The sequence below is a fragment of the Thunnus thynnus genome, chromosome 21, assembly GCF_963924715.1.
Source record: "Thunnus thynnus chromosome 21, fThuThy2.1, whole genome shotgun sequence".
Lineage (NCBI taxonomy): Eukaryota > Metazoa > Chordata > Actinopteri > Scombriformes > Scombridae > Thunnus > Thunnus thynnus.
This window is the reverse complement of record NC_089537.1, coordinates 12,963,457-12,983,662: the sequence shown is the minus strand read 5'-3', so window position 1 is coordinate 12,983,662 and position 20,206 is coordinate 12,963,457. Positions and strand designations below refer to the sequence as shown.

The following is a 20,206-nucleotide window of genomic DNA, read 5'->3' as shown; positions in this document are numbered from 1 at the left end:
AAGCCTTGAAAACACCGCTAGTATAGTGCTGTAGTAATGAGGCTTTATTTCATAAACAAAGTAAATCAACAGAAACATTAAGTGATTTGTTTCACCACTAACAAACATGTTCCAGCAAAGATATTCATTATAATGCAGCCTCAAGATTTGGTATCCTCTAAACGTGTATTTCGCAGCTTTGCAGCAAGCTTGTTGGTCTCCGCTTGATTGGCTGCAGCTGCCAGTTTGACCTGCAGTGCAATACGCCAGGGCTGATTCTTTTTAGGATGCAGTTTCTGGAAGAGAAACAAAACCGCACATTACAAGGACAAGATTGAAGGGGATAAACGCCTTATTTTCTTAATAAAAAGCAAAAAAAACCCAAACATGTTACCTTCAGCTTTTTCTTTCCTGGGTCATGCACCACTCCATGTCGCCACAGACTCTCCTATTGAACAATACAGTAAGACCAGTTACCAAGTGACATACCAACCACACTGTTTCAGCAAGTTAAGGGTGAATTTACCCCAATCAAAAAAAAAAAAAAAAAAACACTTCTTGAAGGGTGAAGCCATATAGATATTTTCAATTTAACATGCTTTGTGAGATACCTACTTCTGTGGTTTTCCATACAAGTATTTGTGTTGTTTGTGCTGCTCAAGACACTGAGAAGTTACCTTTGAAAACTAGATTTTATCAATCAGGATATTACAGACCCCATTGTAGACCGTTTCATAATCATAACTAGAGACAAAAGATGTAGTATCCTCAGTAACCAGGACATTATTTCTGTAAAGAAACAGTGAATGTAATATTTCAATGCTGCTAGGATGTAAACAAAAGTCAATTAGCCTCCGTTGTGGTGGTGTACCAGTATAAGTGTGAGAAAATGTTTTGATTTGGATGGACTGAAGCTCATACTGGAGGTGCAGGTTTACCTTCATGGCAAAGCTCTTCCCACAGCCAGCGAACGCACAGCTGAAGGGTTTCTTGCCCTCATGGTCTCCCAGTACGTGATTCTCCAAGTTGAAGCGACGAGTAAACTTCTTGCCACATCCTTTTCTGGGGCACATCAACATCCTCCTCTCCCCAGAGTGGACACGCAGCTCATGCTGGTGCAAGAACCAGGCGTTGTTAAACTGCTTTTTGCACCCTCCGCACGGCAGCTTGACTGAGAAAACGGAAGTCATGTTTCCATTCAGTGGCGTGTTACAGTACAGGTTTATGAGGAACAACAAGACAGGCGTTCCTACCTTTATGCTCCTTTCTGTGCTTCTGATATTCTGTCCATGTCTTCCCCAGGAAAGGGCACGCTTCATCCTCACAAGTGTAACCTGCAGAAAAGAGACAGGAGTAGTTCTGGTTAAACAAGGTAAAATTTGGGGGTTAAGAAGAAAAAAAATGTTCCATTTATCAACGAACCTGCATGTACTTTCTCATGGTGCTTCAGTTTTCCACGAGAGGGAAATTCTCTTGTGCAGCCTTTGAAAGTACAACTACATTGAAGTAGATTAAAAAGTTCAGATTTTAGATGGTCAAGGACACAAAAATTCCAGTTATTCTTGCACAAATCAAGAAGTAACTTACTGAAATGGCAGAATCTGTTGGTGCTCACCCTTATGGGCAGTCAGTTGGTACCTCTTGTTGAAGTCCTTTTTGCAGCCCCGATGATCACACTGCAAAAAACAGGAGCTAAAAGCAAGCAATTTAACTCAAAAAGGAAAATAAAAGAAACTTTAAGGATTACTGTACTCGATATTGCTTCTCCTGGTGCTGGTGAACTCGAGCCATGTGGTTCTTCATGCTGGCGTTCGTGACGAAGGCCTCGGAGCATCCTTCAGTCAGACACCTGGAGATCAAATGTAGCTTGAGTAACACCAAATTGATTTTAAATTTCCCAGTTTAAAAAGAAAAAAAGGGACACAGTGGCTTACTTGTGAGGTTTTTCCCCGCTGTGACTGAGCTCATGTCTGGTGAGCTGATAGCGAGTGCAAAAACTCTTGTCACATTTTTCACAGGAGAACGGTTTCTAAGGTGAAGAAACGTTTGACACATAAACCCCAACAACGTTAAATAGTTAATAGTCACTTTATGTTTGTCATGTCAACTATTTGCATGTGTTCAGTTTTGGCCTCTACCGTTTTAGGGCCACTTACCAATCCTGTGTGTTTGCAAAGATGAGCCTCTAGCTTCCATGACTTACTAAACTTAGCTTTACAATCAAAAAAAGAGCAAACGTAGCTTTTTTGGCTTTGCAACCTCTCCCCCATCTTTAATAAGAGATGTCAGATGTGGTGTTGTGGTCACAGACAAAACTAGTTGTAAAAAAGGGGCAGGACACTTACTGACCTACAACCAGCAGCTCACCTGTGCTTGATTTATCTTATTGGATCGTACCAACTGGAGGAAGAAAGGGGGGTATCCTATCTCATATGGAAAATGAAAAATATGGAGCAGATTTGACTTTTAAACATTTTTACTACAACACAAAGGGACTTTTTCTTAAAACATAGCATCCTATATTGCTATTTATATATTCAGTAGTCACCTACATTCTGCTGTACAGGATTATAGTACAAGTGATTCAGCATTTAAGATGTAAGAAAGTGATTTAGGCCCCTGAGTTTGATAGTGATCCCATTGATACTCAAACATTATAAACGTCTTTGACTCCTTCCTCCACATTGATTGATTCTGGTTTTAAAAATGTCAGACAGGCTCCTTGCAGTATGCATCCCTATCGGCTGATCTGCTGTGTGTGTATATGTGTGTGTGTGTGTGTGTGTGTGTGTGTGTTGTGTGTGAGCGCCAGCGGGAGAGGCGACTGTCTGTCTCCATTAATCACACACACACACAGAGAATTTACTGCTCTAATCCTAATCTTATCAACTCTCCAATATTGTTTTGTGATACGTGTGATTTATTGTTGTCAGAAATTAGTCTTCAGTGAAATTCTTTGTAACCCACAAACCTGAAACTGAACCAACCAAGAGGCTACAAGTGACACTTATAAGATAATAGCAAATGCTAAAGGTGACACAAACAGAGAAGAGTCATAAAGGCAGCACACTGACTCAATAACACAGCAATATCTATCTGAAGTGTGTTGTCATTGGCTGCCGTAAGCTACTGGTCATACTAGACCAAGTAAGTCTGTAGCAGCAAAAGTCCTGAGTGTATTGATTTGAGCAAAGGTGCATTTTATTGCTTATGAAATGAAAAGCAAAAAGATTTTGTCTAAAAGTTGCATATTCTCACTTTAAATCAATGTAAATGCTAAAATGATCAATTATTTTAAGCAGGACTTCAAATATTAAAGATATTACCATACAAGAATGTATTTTAAGGCTTTAAAAACAAAGTCAGAGACAATTCAATAACACTATCTGCTTGTCTAAACATTTGAGATCACCCTCTGTGCCCATGCCATGCTCTCATGTGAAACCTTTGACTGACTCCTGTGAATGAGGCCTATTGAGAGCCTGTTGGGCGTTACCTCAGTGGCCTCCCACGCTTCAGGTGAGCATGCCTGGGTCAGTTGACACGGTTATCAGCCTCATCCGGTCCCCCCCTCCCTCACCCTCCGCCGCTGTCAGGGTCAGGATCAATACAGCTGGCCCAATATTCACATATATGACCATACAAACTCTATCACCCCACCTATCACACACAGAGATACAGCCTGCACTCTGTTTGGCCTGGAGTGGGATTTCCTTGTGCTTTTGTCAAACCTTTCAGGCCGATCCCAAACACACACAGGTCATGTGGACACACACTGTCACACCCATGGTTGCCTCACAGTCGAGAAGCAAAGGTGTGTGAGGGATCGTGAGGCGTTGGTTCACCCAAATTACAAAAAAAAAAAATTTCTCACTTATCTCTGGTGGTTTTTAGCTATTTGAGGGTAAATCTGGTTTTGTTTGTCTGTTTTTTCCGCCCAAATACAATTCAAATGAATGGGATTATATTCCATTCACTACATTTAATACTTTACAACTGTACTGTACTTAAGTAGAAGTTTGACGTATTTGTAATTCATGCTACTTCACACTACATTTCAAATATTGTACTTTTACTACACCACATTTATCTGACAGTATAGTTAGTTTAAGATTTCACATAGAAATCATATGATCAACGTATAAAATATAGGTAATGATTGTTATAAAGTGCCCAAAAGTATATTAATTTAAAATACATAATAACATACGAATGCATCAATAGCAATAATCCAATAATATGACATGTAAAAGGTCTGTCCTGCATAACGTGTACTTTTACTTTAAGTACATTTTGCTGATAATACTTTTGCACTTTTACTTAAGTATGATTTTGAATGCAGGATTTTACTTCCAGTGGAGTATTTTTACACTGTGGTATTTCTACTTTTACTAAAGTGAGGGATAATTCGGCAAAAACAACTGTCACATCATTAAAGAAATCAAAATTCTCCTCACAGTTTTCACTGGGAGCATTTCTTCAGTAGACGGCAGCTCCAAAGAAAGTTGACAGCGAAGTCTGTGAATTATCTAGAACAACTGGAAGACTTTTGTTTGTTTGTTGTTGAAGACACTTTTAATCTTATTCATGTCCACTGTCCTCAAATGGAGGCAGAGATCTCAGAGACACATATAACACACACACAAATACATGCATAGGATATACTGTATACATAGATATGCTATATATAATTAATACATGTCAATCGTAATGTTATTTTAATGCTATTTTGTTAATTGACTCTTAATGCTTTGGCAATATTGTTGTTGTGACATTCATGCCAATAAAGCAAATCTTAATTTATCTCACAACCTTCATAATTAAAACTAAAAATCTCACTGTATCAGAGGTGTTGTAAGTGAGAACATACAGTATGTTTCTCTGTAATTTGGATGTAATGGCCTGCAATTAAATCAAATGTGATCAGCTAAGATATGAGGGCAGGTAATTGTGAAATTTCATATCTCTGTATCATGCTGAGCAACATTTCCTCACACACCACTTCTCTTGCATCAGTGGTGCAAGCCTGTCTGAGTCCATATCCAATTATCTACTGTTTGTGTGTGTGTGTGTGTGTGTCTGACATAGCCTACTTTGTACTTTAGGGACAAAGACCAGTTAATTGGGGACGGCTTGTCCAATTGGGGACAAAAGCTGTGTCCCCAATTGGGATCTGGGAGCTGATTTCTGGGTCAGTGGTTAAGGTTAGGGTTCGGGTAAGTCTCCAGGAAATGAATGTAAGTCTATGCAACGTCCCCAAAAGTGACCTAACATATGTGTGTATGTGTGTGTGTGTGTGTGTGTGGTTAATATGTAACACCCCGGGTCGATACAGCTGCTCTGAGCTGCTGGCCAAGCTGACAGACTCAATCTGTGTGTGTCAAACGTGTGTGATTAAGGAGTTCATAGTGCTCCACAGCTTTTATCCACAAGCCTCACAAACCCCCCCCCCCCCTTTTTTTCTGCCCCTCTCCCTCTCACTTGCTTTCTCTCTCTCTCTCCTCTGTTTACCTTTTGTTCCTTCAATCAGTAACTTCCATGAGCCAGTGTCACACATGACGCTCAGGTGTATTTGTGAGAACACACACACACACACACACAAAGGACCTACTGTAGATGTATAGGCAGGATGAATATCATATTATGATATTTGGAGTGTTTTGGATGAGATATAATGGGAGTATTTGATCTTTGGTTAATTAGAAAATAGCAGCAATGTAGATGCAGTCTGTGTTCAGTTATGTTTAATGTGTTGCTTAAAGCTGTGAGAATATATAAAATAAAATATATTGAATAAACATATTGAATAATAAAATATATAAATATTTATAGGCAACGTTTTACTTAAATACTACAAGCAAATCCAGACCTTGCCGATCAATACCAAAGGCTTTGGCTGCCAGCTCCCTCATTGATTGATTGCATTTTATTTTTCCATGTGTTTTTCCTGGTTTTATCTCTTCGGGTTGTTGGATACTTATTACTCTGTCCTGATAAGACCTGGGTCTGAATTCCCTGACCTCAGGCCTGGAGGGTTATGAGGGTGAAGACAACCTGAGCAGGTTTATCTCTGAAAGGTGCTCACCAGTGTCCACTCTGGGATTACAACGTTCATTTTGTGCTTTTTTCCCCATCTTTTTAATTAATATATAAAGACTCTATTCGCTATGGAAAAATCCATCTTCTACATATATGAGTCTTCTTTTCGGATCTTTTCTCATTTAAGAAAATTCAAGTGTTCACTGTTGGCCTGCTCTCTCTCTCCCTCTCTCTCTCACACACACACACAGACACACACATACACACACACACTTCATCCTGTCAGCTGCTGGCCCTATCTCTGTAAACTGGTCCTAATTCGTGTAAATATTGGATAAAGTACTGAGGTGGGATGAGATAACCTATTTGTCACATAACCGGCCAGCCATTCAGCCTCCACTGATTAAACAGCACACATCAAGTGGTCCACACACACACATGCAAACACACACAGTGTAGGACAAGCGGTTCACACACACACACACACACACACACACACATACACACACAGAGGTATGACTAATACATGCATTTTATTATTTTATCTGGAGAAAAATACAAAACGGATATTTCCTTTAAAAATAAAGGAATTCCTGCTGGATGGTGAACAGAAATGAGAAACTGTTGTGACGATGTTTACAGGCTGCTTTAAATGTTTAATGGCAGTTAATGATACCGGTGGTATATATAGATACAGATATATAAAATATATTTCATGTCACAGTTGTATTTTAACTTCTCAAAGGCGGATTATGTATTTGCATTGTGACTATTTACTAGTGAAGACAATTATTGAAAAATACAATTTCCATTTTGCCCAATCAAATCTAAATTGTGGATATTAAGAAATGTGTTGACTGATCAAAGCTGTAGATTCACCTTAAAATGTGATTTATGTGGGGTTTTTTTTAATACTGTTGCTCTTACAGTATTCAATATCCTGTTTTCATTTCATTTTATCCTGCACTGAAAAGCACTTTATGCTTCTTGCTGAAAATATGTTGTACAAATATTTATATTTAATTATTATGTATTAAAAACCCATACTTAAACAGCTACTCAATCGCTGATACATGTTTTATATTGAAATCTAAGGAAGGTTCAATCCTGCTTGACAAAGTATTTTAAAACTGTACATAGTTAGACAGTAAAATAAATATTTGGTTTACCACCAACCTCTACATTACGTCTGTAGAGGTGTGCAGGAAAATCATGATGGATAAGTTTGGGAGAGTTTAAGGAAACTGCTGAATAATGATGAGTGTTGATGCTGCAACACCCAAAAATACACGCACCAGCCACTTTATTAGGAACACGTGTGCAATCTAATGCAACAGCTCTGCCATAAATTCTACATTTACGAAGCTTATACATTTTCAGTTTTTGTTGACATTGTCAGAAAGGTGACAATTCTACTTTATTATTGAGCTCATAGTGGTTGGTGATGGTGTACTGGAGTGCATTGTATTGAAAAGTGTTCCTAATATTTTGCCCCCCTCATGTATGTTAATAATATAATGCACTCCAGTGAACCACCACCACCCACTACAAACTCAATAATAAAAAGGAGAATTATCACCTTTCTGACAATATCACCAAAAACTGAAAATGTATAAGCTTCGTTAAAGTAGAATTTATGGCAGAGCTGTTGTGTTAGATTACACAGGTGTTCCTAATAAAGTGGCCGGGGAGTGTATATCAACTGTAAATTTGAGTGGTCAAAGATGAACTATATCTGTGGTTATAATGGAGCCAAGTCAAAGTAGAATTTTGAATGAATTAGTATTATAATACAGATCAACATTACTTATTACTGGACTCAGTAAATTTGATGTTCTGTAACCCAGGCCGAATGCTTGTTTTGAGCTCAGCACAATAACCTGGTGCACACTGCCACCTACTGCACTGGTAGAGAGAAAACTACCACCAGGCCTCCTACTGTAGACTGAGATTGTCTCATTTACAGCTGCTTTCACCGACATGTCTGCATGGTCTTGTGGAGCTCACACACCCACTAACCCAAGATATCACTGACAGCATCCCGTCAAACTGTTACTAAACCCCAAACATCCAGTTTCCTTTCATTTCCCCCTTTTTAAATTGGAAAAATGATCTTACTCTACCTGGAAAGTACCACATATACATTTTCTTTGTCTGCTTGTTCGTTGATGCCAGGTTGACAGTGAGTCCTTGTGTTTTTATGGCTGCACCGTACTATAAGATAAAAATATTTTAGACGTCTTGTGTGTCATTATACACATAATTCTCAAATCTTCTGTCTGACATATTTAGTACTTTTAATTTCTGTGGGTTTGAACAATAAATCTTGGCAGGACAGCATGAGTTTGTCATGACTGTTGAACTGGTGCGGAAAGTTAAACCAGTGAGTTGACCTCCTAAACTACAAAGACCATCCCTGCTGTCTTAAGTAGACTTACTGGGCAATTTTAAGTTTATTACAAGCTCATACTGGTGTTTTCAGTTATTCTGAATAGATGTCTGCTCACACTGAAGTCAGGCAGAGCTCTCAGGGAATTACATGAGGTGATTAATCTCTATGTACCACTGGGAATAAAAATGATCATGATGTCATAACATGTCCGCATACTGAGGTCAAATCAGAAACATTAAATGGAAACACCTGTGTGGGTACATCATGGGCATGAAGGGTCATTATTGTTGCTAGATAGCAACTTATTGACCTGAAAAGTTTGACTTGTCATAGCAACAATCAGTGGTGGAAAGTAACTAAGTTAATTTACTCAAGTACTGCACTTAAGTACAAATTTAGGGTACTTGTACTTCTCATGACCATTTCCATTTTATACTTCCACTACACTACATTTCAGAGGGAAATATACTTTTTACTCCACTGATTTTACATAAGCTATTTTCATGGTTTAAATTCTTTTTCTTTTTAAATGTTATGAAATTTATGAGAAAGTTCTGTATAAATTACTTATTTTAAAAATCATGATACACTTAAATGATGCAATATTACTATTAATCTACCCAAAGTATCTGAAATTGGCTCCACATTTATAAACTATAACATTAAAATGCTCTTACATGTATTTATTAATAACAATATACTATTATAATAAAACACTCTAAAAGTAGCCAGTATGCATAATGAGTACTTTTATTTTAAGTAAATTGCTGATAACACATTTGTACTTTTATTTATGTAGAATTTTGAATTCAGGACTTTTACTAGTAATGGAGTATTTTCTGACTACAGTATTTCTACTTTTATGTAAAGGATGTGAATACTTCTTCCACCGCTGGTAACAATATGTAGCAAGTCATGACAAAGATTGAAGATGTCTGACTTAATATGTGCAGCAGGATTAGAGTCCCAACATGAAGTCTAATCAAGAAATTAAATGTAAACACGTGAGGGCCTTTTAATAGCTTATAGTCACCAAGCCCGTTGACCGAGGTCACTACTTAGATCTTACTTAGATTACTGATGGTGAAAACAGGATGAGCCTTGAATACCCGACAGGTGCAGGTGAACAGATGTGAAATGCTTGTGACGTGTGTGACAGTCGCTCTCAGATCGCCGGTGAAATAAAAAGTGCGTTTGATTTCACTGAACCATCAAAGGAGGACAATCATCACAGAGCGACAGCACATCACAGCACTTTACCATTCAGATCATTAAAAAACAAACAACATGACAAGGAGCGTGTGTACAAATATTTTTATTTCAGTGAGCACTTTATGCCATGAACTCATAGGGGATGGGCTCCAGCAGCTGTGGCTGGTTTTTCTTGGTGCTGACGAAGTGAGCGTCTCTGGGGGGAGCAGGCTGTGGAGACAACAAAGAGGGAAACTTCAGTCAGTTTAGAAGAAAAGAAATCCAGAATGAAAACACCAAATCTAACTATGGTTAAAAATAAAGTAACCTGGATCTGAACAGACAATAAAAATATAGTTACAACTTTGTTGTTTTAACTTAAAATTTACAGACTATGAAGACCAGTTCATTCACAATGTACTCTAAATTATGCTATCAGGATCTCTATGCTTTCCCCATCTTAAAAACTGCAAATATTCAAGTTTTTGATTAAGATTTTGGTCGGTTTTGATTTGATTTATGGTAAAATGGCAGCGAGGTAATATCACCAGGTTTTATCAGTGAAAGTGATTGATTTACTTCAAAAATAATAGTTCTTATCAAGGATATCTTGACTTATCTTCTCAGCAAAAATCACTAGAAGTTGGCCACAATAAATGAAAAAGTCATTTTGGTTGTGTTCATACCTGACGCTTGAGTTCCACCCAGCTGCCCTTCTGCTTGGCCTCCATCTTCTTGCCCTCGTTCTCTTTGACACGCTGCAGGAAACTGTCCCTGCTCTTTGAGTGCTTCACATGCTCAATGCGCACGTTGATCCTCTTGGCCAGGATCTTGCCCCTGGGAGAATTAAAAAAATATATACATATATATATCTCAAAAGTATTTACATCAAACACATGAATCAAAACATTTGAGGAATGTTTTAGCTCAAAGTTCAAAGCAACGCTGCTGAAATATCTGCAGTTCTTTGCTGTCTCCTCAATACAACCCAGGTCAAACAGGAGTTTGGCTGGGATGCTTAAGGATGAAATACTTTCCCCCACGTGAATGACCACTGAGGACATAAACGATCCTTGTGGCAAAGTGAAGATGGGGTTACCATACCTCATCCTAGATTAAGGGTACAAGCAAGCACACACCAAAGATTAAGCACCTGGAGGATTGCTAACCTGCACTCGAAACAAACATCACTCAAGCAAACATAGCGGCTCTGTTTTCTTTAGTCTTAGGTCCCAGTATGCAACACCTGTCAGTTTCACGGTGATGACACACCACGCATATCTGGCTTTAATGGGTCTAACAACTGCAAACTGGTTAAAACATAAATGGTCTGATTCATTCAGGAATTTTAAGTCCTTTGGTGTGTGCCAGCTCGAGATCACATAACACACACAAAGAAAAATAAATACCACTTCCTACTTACTTGACCTGCTTGTTGACAATGATGCCGACAGCATGTTGGGTTACATTGTAGACACGTCCTGTCTTGCCATGGTAGCATTTATGAGGCATTCCCTTCTGAATGGTACCTGTGCCCTGGAGAGAAATCACATACAATAATGTTAAAGTGATAAGTAGCAACAACAAAACAATCATCATCATACACTTTTTTAAAATCGCTTGTCATCACAGCATAAATACAATGTTTAATTCCCTCTGCAGTTTAACTTGATCACCTGAACAAATGTTTGTCAATACATCTGATAAATCTGTGTCACACATGTGTAAAAGCCTCAAAACTCAGCTCTTCTCCCTTTTTAGTATTTTGTTGTTGATTGCTGCACTTCTATCTTGTTGCTTCTGTTATTTCTTATGCACTTTGTCTATTTCCAGTTGTTTCTTACTTTATATGTTAAATTTAAAAAACCCTTCTGTCTAGGGCTCTCTCATTGCACTTGTACCTGGTCTGCTACTTGAGAATTTTCTATCATGGAACTATCGGAGTCACTCTCCTCTAACACTTGATTGTCTTGCCTCGCTTGTAAGTGGTTTTGAATAAAAACATCTGCCAAGTGACAAAATGTAAATGTCTTACCTTGATGTCAACGATGTCTCCTTTCTTGTAGATGCGCATGTATGTGGACAGGGGAATTGGGCCTGTGAAGTAAATACAGCCAATTAGTTCAACATGCAGATTTGACGGTTCTTCTGGACTTAAACTGTGGACTGATACTAAAAGAAACACTTAAAAATGCACTCACCATGCTTGCGGAAGGGCCTGCTGAACATGTACCTCGTCCCCCTCCTCTTGCCTCTGGTGTTCGTCATGATGCCTGATTACTGAGGGAAAAAGACATAATATTAGCCATGATAGAGCTTTAGGAATTTCTTCTAATGCAAACTTAAAACATGTTTTAAGGATATAAAAGGAGTCTATTGCTTTCATCTAAGTGGTCAAATGGTGCTGGTAAATCAAAGGAGGAACTCATTTTCAGGTTATTAGTACAAGTCACTGGTAAGCTTTAGTATGACTTGTAATATTACAACAGGAATGATGTACATCCAGGTTCGACATTTTACTGATTTTATTAATATTTTCAAACGTTGGACTGATATTTTATCAATATCTTTTGAACAAAAATACGATATGATTGCAGAGAAACCCCTACTTGCCAATATGCTGTCTGCTACTGGGGATAAAGAGTAGCTCATTATGTTTTAAGAGCTGATCAAGTGTACGAAGACAAAAAAAACCTGTCAAGTATGACTTTCTCTCATCGGCGTAAGATAAAACCTAAGAGTCCTGTCTGAGAAATTTGATGCTACACAACACATTGAACCTCCTGATAACACCGGTAACGTTACGGAAACATGGCAAGTTAACGAGAAATACCAACTAAACTGACGTAGAGCCAGCTATTTTATGCAGGCTTGTTAAGAAAATGAACTAATATCAAATACAAACGTCGTGTTAGCCTGTATTACGGCGTGTCAGGAAAACACAGTTTGTACAGACTTTTGCTGCCTACCAGGCCCGCATGGAGAGCCACGCTGCTGCTCCTGCTCACATTAAACCGTCAATATAACCGTCTGGGACGTGTTTTAATGCGATAATAACCCACTGAGATGTGTAAGGGAAGAGTTGCGGTGCATATATAGACATTATTGTCAATGAATGACTGCAGAATTAAGTAGAAAATATGATTTAAGACGGAGAACATCTTACCCCCGGTCTCTACAAGATGGCGGGTACGGCGGAAAGAGAGAGCAGCAGTTCCTAGACTCCGCCTTGTAAAATTCAACCGAGGTCGGCTACGATACTGCCTGAACAAAAAAACACAGCGAGGATAAAGGCAGATCCAGAGTCAGCTCTTTTACTGGTTGGCATGGAAACCGAACTGCACGCTCTGTGCATTAACAGTAGACTGTATAAAAAAAAGGCAGCAACTGACTCTAGATCAGATCTGACCGACGATGTTTTTGTGATTTTTGTTGACTGTTTATCTGAGTCTACGGAACAAAAAAAGAGAAAAATATATGAAAGAAATGGCTCAAGTACAAATTCTTGTAACGTTTTTTCACACTTTCAACGCCGGACGAGTTTAATACTTGTATGTTGGTGCAAACACGTAACTCACAGCCTTAGTGAAGATACGCATGCGCAAAACTTGAGCAAAGTGCTAACCTTTAATTTATTTGACGACACGGATAGCAGCTGTAAAACAAACAAACCACATATTGATGTGATCTCGACAAATTAGCCTTTCTCATGAGGATAAGATAAATATGAATGTGTGACTCTCTCTAAATCAAAAACGAAGCGATCCACTTTATTGATCTCGTTTAAGCGAAGGCGGAAACAGCATGCAGTGAACGCTCTCGTTATCTTTAGCGGTTGGACTGCCGTCGCGAGCTCAGCAGAGTCCTCACGCGGGGAGAGAAGCCCAGTCCTGTCAGCGCGCGGCTGTGTGGTGGAAGATGGCGCTAGCCGAATGGAAATCCTAATGACAGTCTCCAAATTTGCCTCCTTTTGTACCATGGTGAGTGGCAAGGCAGTCTCATACTGCCACTATTCGGGCTACAGGGTGATACGGAAACCGCGGCTGCGCTGTTATCGGCTTTTAAAACCGTTAAATTATAAATAAAAGCACTAGAAATCACGTCTCTGCTAGCCAAGCAGTTTTCCGATCAGCCACCCAACGTCTACTCGGCTCTGCTCTCTTCACTAACGGCACCAAACAGACACTCCTGAGTGCTGACTGTTTTTTTAAACTCACACATTGACGATTTATTTGGTTAATATTATGTATAATATATATAACACAGCTTCTTTGAGCGCAGTGTCAGTGCACCTGCTGCAGCCGGGATTCACGGCTAACAGGCTAACGTCAAGATAACTGAAGCTAAACCAGCGTTAGAGGTTTGATAACAACTGGCACACAGCTGGGTAATGGATGACTTCACACTGATAGATGATTCATCTGCAGCATGTGTGGAGAAATGGTGCACATAAATGACGTGTTGGCCTTTGACAATCTACCAGTTAGTGTGAACGCAGGCGATGACGACATGGTTTAACATTAGCTTCGCAGCTGGGGACTCTCTCCTGCTCCGTGTCTACAGTTTGTTGCTTTCTGCATAATCGCGCAGTTTCACATTAACTCGTCTCACAGAAACATACTAACAGGATGTGCATGCCTCAAACGAACCCAGAGTGCTGGGCCGACTTAAAAAAAAAAAACCCTCTGCGCTTGAATACTTTCTGTCCTGACACATTTTGTCATCTCAGCCGAGTTGTTATACAAGTGAAAGCTTCTTTAGAGAAGTGTGAGTACCAGCCAGGGACACCACAACTTTGCTGTCAGTTAAAAAAATGATGCAGGCTTTTAGCACTAGTGGCATAAAAGGGTTGGGAGGAGATGGTAGGGGGGAAAATGCCCATTAGTTTTCTGTTTTATCCCAGCAACAAATGACCTTGAAAATACCAAGCTACTATCATACAATTTGGCAGTTTCTTGCTAATTTAGGAGTAGGTGTGATTGTTTTTTGTTTTTTTTGTCATTGTTCTTTCCTCAATAATGTCTGAATTTATGTGTTGCATTATGATATTACTAAGTTGTTTGCCATTCACAGGGCGCCAATGCCTCTGCTCTGGAGAAAGAGATTGGATCTGAGCAGTTTCCGGTCAATGAGCACTACTTTGGCCTGGTCAATGTAAGTGAATGTTACTCTGTTTACTTTTACATCTCCCCTTGACTCCCATGTGCTCTGATCCTACTGTAAGCCATATGTGGTGCTCATTTCAGTTCGGGAACACCTGTTACTGCAACTCGGTGCTGCAGGCTCTCTACTTCTGCCGGCCGTTCCGGGAGAAGATCTTGGCGTACCGCAGTCAGCCTCGGCGGAAGGAGAACCTGCTCACCTGCCTGGCTGACCTGTTCCACAGTATTGCCAACCAGAAGAGGAAAGTGGGCGTCATACCGCCCAAGAAGTTCATCACACGGCTACGCAAGGAGAATGGTGAGACGAGGAAGGCAAACTGACATACTTTAGGGAGATATAATAAACAGTAGAACGCTCAGAAGATCCTCAAGTACCTGCAGAACATGAAGAATAGCTGACTCTCTTTTTCTTTGCTTTTTCCCCTCAGAGCTGTTTGATAACTACATGCAGCAGGATGCCCATGAGTTCCTGAACTACCTGCTCAACACCATCGCAGATCTGCTTCAGGAGGAGAGGAAGCAGGACAAGACCAATGGCCGCCTTGCCAACGGCACGTTGGACTCCCAGAACAACAACAGCAATGCCACGCCCGCTCCCACCTGGGTCCACGAGATCTTCCAAGGCACTCTGACCAATGAGACACGCTGCCTCACCTGTGAAACAGTAAGACGCCTCACTGCTGTCTGCGTACATGGAGACGTTTAAGTGGCTTACAGCAAACAAATTTTCATTCAAGCCAGACAGTCTTGCTGCTGACTTCAGGGATTACTGCATTTACAAAGATGAAGCTTCTTAATACATGTTTAGAGAACAGCTTAGGCTGTTTGTGGTAATTTCTGTTGGTGTGTGTGCAAACAATGTTTTCAGTAAACAGAATAAAATCGCATACAGTAGGATTTTTATCACCATATGGCAACAACTCCTATTGTGGAGTATTGACACATCAAACCTCTTGTCAGTATTAGGTTGACAAAAAGAATTGTCAGGATTAGGGACTGCTTATTTTGATGTCTGTTTATTTTTGTTTTTATTTTTCAGATAAGCAGCAAAGACGAGGACTTTCTTGACCTTTCTGTGGATGTAGAACAGAATACCTCCATCACACACTGCCTCAGGTAAAGCTACAGTGCTGCATGTTGAAGCAGAGCTGCATCAGGCATTGAGGAAGCAGGAGTAGTAGTTATTTGGCAGGAAATTAATTGGCAATTATTTTGATAAGTGGTTAAATCTTTAATCATCACCTTTAAAGCAAAAATACCAAACATTTGATGGTTTCAGCATCTCAAATATGAGGATTTCCTCCCTTTTCTCTGTCTTACATCATAGTAAAATGACTATCTTTTGTGTTTTGGACTGTTGCTCAGACATCACCCATTTTTTTACTATTCTCTGATGTTTTAAAGACTAAATGATTAATGTAGAAAATAATCTACAGTTAATCAACAATGAAAAAACATATAGCCCTATTTAAGAATTTAGCTCTAAAATGTTAAAGCCTACTTTTTAACATAATACAAAATGGACAAAATGTTTGCTGGCGTTGCAGTACTAGTCACCGTTCAATATAACTGAGTGTTTTACTTATTTTTAGCATGTAACATGCAGAGTAGTAACATTTTAAGAGGTTGCAATCAACCATATCATAAAGTGTATTTTGTTTTAAATAAAATTGCATAAAGTGTTCTTACCAGGTGCTGTTTGTTTGAGGCAGCTGGCTTTGTTTTTCTAGGATCAGTTTGAGCCAAAAGTCTGGAAAAAAACAAAAAAAAAACACCAACCCTTGTGCTGTGTCCTTCACCAACCTACACAAGGAGAATGCAGCTTGAAATCAAAGATGTGGACTTCAGATTGTGTATTGACTAATTTTCTCTTTTTGGCTCTCCTCAGAGGTTTCAGTAACACAGAGACACTGTGCAGTGAGTACAAATACTACTGTGAAGAATGTAGAAGCAAGCAGGAGGCACACAAGAGGTCAGTATACAGGTTATGTCTTAATGTATGAATTTAAGCTTTTTTTAAAGGCTTTTCTGTGCTGTATTTATATTTGGGTGTCTGACGCTGTGATATTTGTGATCTAGGATGCGTGTAAAGAAGCTGCCAATGATTCTGGCTCTGCACCTGAAGCGCTTTAAGTACATGGAGCAGCTGCAGCGCTACACCAAGCTGTCCTATCGCGTTGTCTTCCCTCTGGAGCTCCGTCTCTTCAACACCTCCGGGGACGCCACCAATCCTGAGAGGCTCTATGACCTGGTCGCCGTGGTGGTGCATTGTGGGAGGTGTGTAGGTGAACGCACAGCCAGAATACGAACACCTTTTTAACCGTCTCCACAGTAACCAGAGACACGCAGACAAATCACGGTTCTAATAATAAAATGCATTTGAACATATTGGCACAAGAATTAAGACGTTAGAATATAAATCATGTCTCACAGGAGGAAAAACAGACCCTCATCTGTCATTCAGCTGGGCCATTCTTTTTCTGAGTGGGAGTTTGTCTGTCGATGTTTATTCAGGGTGTTCCCCTGCTTTTAACACAGCGCATGCTGGAACAGATTTCAGCTCTTCATGACTGAGAATACAAATGATCTAGTAAAAGAAAATAGATTAAAAGATCAAACTTATCTGGAGCTCAGGGAGTCCTACTGATGTAAATGATGTCTGAGTCTCCTCTTCTCCCTACTGAGCTCAACTCCCACTTAACCTCCCTACTGCCAGGGTTATTTTAAGGGCAGGGAGATCTTTCATAAAATATATGTCATGATACAAGGTTATAAATGATGTGGGATCAGTTCTTATAATGTCATGATGTTGCTTAAATCATACAGTGTTGTATTTAGAGGCTTAAACTTGCTAAAATGAACATATGATGACTCATTTTGGCATTAGACGGTATAATCAGATACAGGAACAATACAATATTCATGTAAAATGTGATACTTGTTAGTCAGCTTTTTAAAAAGATGTGTTTGTTAATATTAAAAATAAAACCACAGCATTATTAGTCCATTTAAAAATCAGGTTTTCAGTGTGTAGCTCAGGATGATGGTGTTTAATCAGACGTTAGACAATTTTTTGTGTGTGTTGGCTGATCGGTTTCACGCATGTGAAAGAGTTAGGTGAAGATTTGTAGCTGGTTATTGAAGTGGGTGGACCTTGTAGTGAAGGTAAGCAGCGCCTGTTCACCTTATTCGTTTTTGTTCTGACACGTCGAACCAGCAAAAAAATGTTTGAAAATAAATCCTCGTACACCCACACAGATGTTTGTACTTGTTGGATTAGACCTCTGCTCAGGACGATGTTGGGTGGAGTTACGCTGGAATTACATGAAGTCACCAAACTTCACAAAACACAAAATAATAAAGGTGCAACAAAACTAACAGGAGGATCAGAGAGATGTCAAAATTAAGCAAGACTGTGTTTACATGCACACGAGTATCCTGATTATGATCAGTTGTTATGTATTGTGCATGTAAACACCTGATCCAGTGATCATTGTCTGCTATGCTCGCAGGTATGTCACCAACTTTATTTACACAGTAGTTAGTTAGTTCGTTAGTTAGTTAAACAAAAAACAGTGAGGTAAATTAAGTAATGATGATCATGCTGAAATACAGGGAAAGTCTGACCTCAGTCAAGCAGATCATAAATTGTACTGTCGTACTTGTTTTCCATTACCAGTGATTAGATGTGTCTGAATCTGGCAGCAGAGTTTAAAGAGCCAGAGATCAATCTCAAACTGTAAATAATGAAATAAGAGGCTGAGACATTCACACCATCAGAAACCTGGATACTGACATGAATGACTGGCACGGTTCTGGCAACGAGTCTAATCAGGCAAAATAAGTGAAAACACGTGTGAGGATCGACTCTGGTTGTGTACAGTAATAAGATATATAGACTAACATTTACTCTGTAGAGCTAATGCAGTGTTTTATTTCTTTCCAGTGGTCCAAACAGAGGTCACTACATTGCCATTGTGAAAAGTCATGACTTCTGGTTGCTGTTCGATGATGATATTGTAGAGGTGAGTGAGTTTTATGTGTTCACATTAGAAGTTCTGTATCTTTTTACACAGTTCCTGTTTTTTCTAACCCTGCTCTATGTTGTTTTTTTTCCTGTTCTTGTAGAAAATAGACGCGCAGGCCATAGAGGAATTCTACGGTCTGACTTCTGAAATCTCCAAGAACTCTGAGTCGGGCTACATCCTCTTTTACCAGTCCAGAGACTAAACGTAGAGCGAGAGTTTCACCACAGAAACCAGTTCCCTCTCTGTGTGTGTGGAGCAGTGGACCATACGCCCACAGCAGCCCGCATGGTGTTACACCTGCCCGCACAGCTGTTAATTCATACCTGTGCTTTTACGCACTCAGCGCTGCAGCTCAGCCATGGAAGTCCCCCCCCCCTTGCCCACTCTTCCCATGTACCAGCTGGCCTCCATGTCCCTCCTGCCCCCCTACAACCCTTCCTTCATCCCCTTCACTCTGGCTGGACACTGCTGCTGCTGCTGCAGGGACAATGAGACGATAATGAATGAAAACTGTGTCAAGATTGTTTTTAAAAGACGCTGAATGAGGGTTGTACAGATGCCGGTTGGTCGTACGAGTGGCGTTCTAGTTTTTGCCTTGGGTGTGGGGTGAATGGGTATTTAATAATTCATATGATGTGATATTGGCCCGGTGTTGTCGCTCCCCCACACTGTTTATTCTGCACTGGGATTTTTGTAGAGTGGATCATGTTTTTGATCACGGCTGTAGATGCCGATGGGTGGGGGGTGAGAGTCCCACTTATGGGGGGGGGCGCACTGGGTCGTGTATTTCTACAGTGTACAGAATGGTATTTGTATAAATATTACAAGAAGATAATATTATCATTGGAACATGTTAGACCTTGAGAAGATGTATTAACACTATGGTGCACTTTTGATACCGTTTTGTAGGTGTTGGCAAGTTTAATGTGAGGGTTTGCTTGAAAAAAAAAGGCCTGTTGTGAAGCGATCATTTTCTGTTTTAAAGAAAAAGAAATAAAAGCCAGTAAGATTGAAGCAGGGTGTGCTCTCTTTTCTGTGTCCCACAGGTGCGCACTGATGACTCATAGGCGCTCAACATCGCCCCTTAGCGGTGCTACCTGGTAGCTCTTCTTTTTCCACTGCAACAGGAGCTATTTTTAATTCATTCAGATCCAAAAGGCAGGTGCTTTGAAGAAAAAAAAAATCCAAATTGCCGACATGATGCTCGGTCAGCTCACTGTGGTCAGATACACGCACATTAACCCAGCTCCTCACCTATGCAAGGAGGTGTCCTGGAGGCTGCTGTGCCGCAAGGATGGAGTGATGAGGCACAAGAAGATGGAGGACAGGAGGGGAGGGATAGGAGGGAGGGAGGGGAGGAGGTTGGTGACACACATCAGGCTTGCTGTTAATAGCACAGACAGGACGAGAATAGC

The 20,206-nt window shown here is 40.0% G+C and overlaps 3 protein-coding genes across 3 annotated transcripts; 1 reads left to right on the top strand and 2 right to left on the bottom strand.

Moving 5' to 3' along the window:
* Positions 1-21: 21 nt before the first annotated feature.
* On the bottom strand, positions 22-2,342 carry gtf3ab (general transcription factor IIIA, b). Its single transcript, XM_067578384.1, has 9 exons — positions 2,136-2,342; positions 1,914-2,008; positions 1,732-1,828; positions 1,567-1,655; positions 1,402-1,475; positions 1,233-1,313; positions 918-1,150; positions 374-427; positions 22-275 (listed from the first exon to the last, which is right to left on the bottom strand). Exons 1-9 carry the CDS (start codon positions 2,247-2,249, stop codon positions 141-143), a joined length of 972 nt encoding a protein of 323 aa, XP_067434485.1. The 5' UTR covers positions 2,250-2,342; the 3' UTR covers positions 22-140.
* A 7,367-nt stretch (positions 2,343-9,709) lies between these two features.
* rpl21 (ribosomal protein L21) lies at positions 9,710-12,900 on the bottom strand. The gene is made up of 6 exons (XM_067578367.1): positions 12,768-12,900; positions 11,803-11,881; positions 11,637-11,698; positions 11,025-11,137; positions 10,288-10,438; positions 9,710-9,832 (listed from the first exon to the last, which is right to left on the bottom strand). Exons 2-6 carry the CDS (start codon positions 11,867-11,869, stop codon positions 9,743-9,745), a joined length of 483 nt encoding a protein of 160 aa, XP_067434468.1. The 5' UTR covers positions 11,870-11,881; positions 12,768-12,900; the 3' UTR covers positions 9,710-9,742.
* A 157-nt stretch (positions 12,901-13,057) lies between these two features.
* Positions 13,058-19,805, top strand: usp12a (ubiquitin specific peptidase 12a). Its single transcript, XM_067578365.1, has 9 exons — positions 13,058-13,581; positions 14,675-14,755; positions 14,848-15,061; positions 15,192-15,427; positions 15,803-15,879; positions 16,652-16,735; positions 16,843-17,040; positions 18,710-18,788; positions 18,892-19,805. The coding sequence occupies exons 1-9, from the start codon at positions 13,534-13,536 to the stop codon at positions 18,991-18,993; spliced, it is 1,119 nt and encodes a 372-aa protein (XP_067434466.1). The 5' UTR covers positions 13,058-13,533; the 3' UTR covers positions 18,994-19,805.
* Positions 19,806-20,206: the final 401 nt, after the last annotated feature.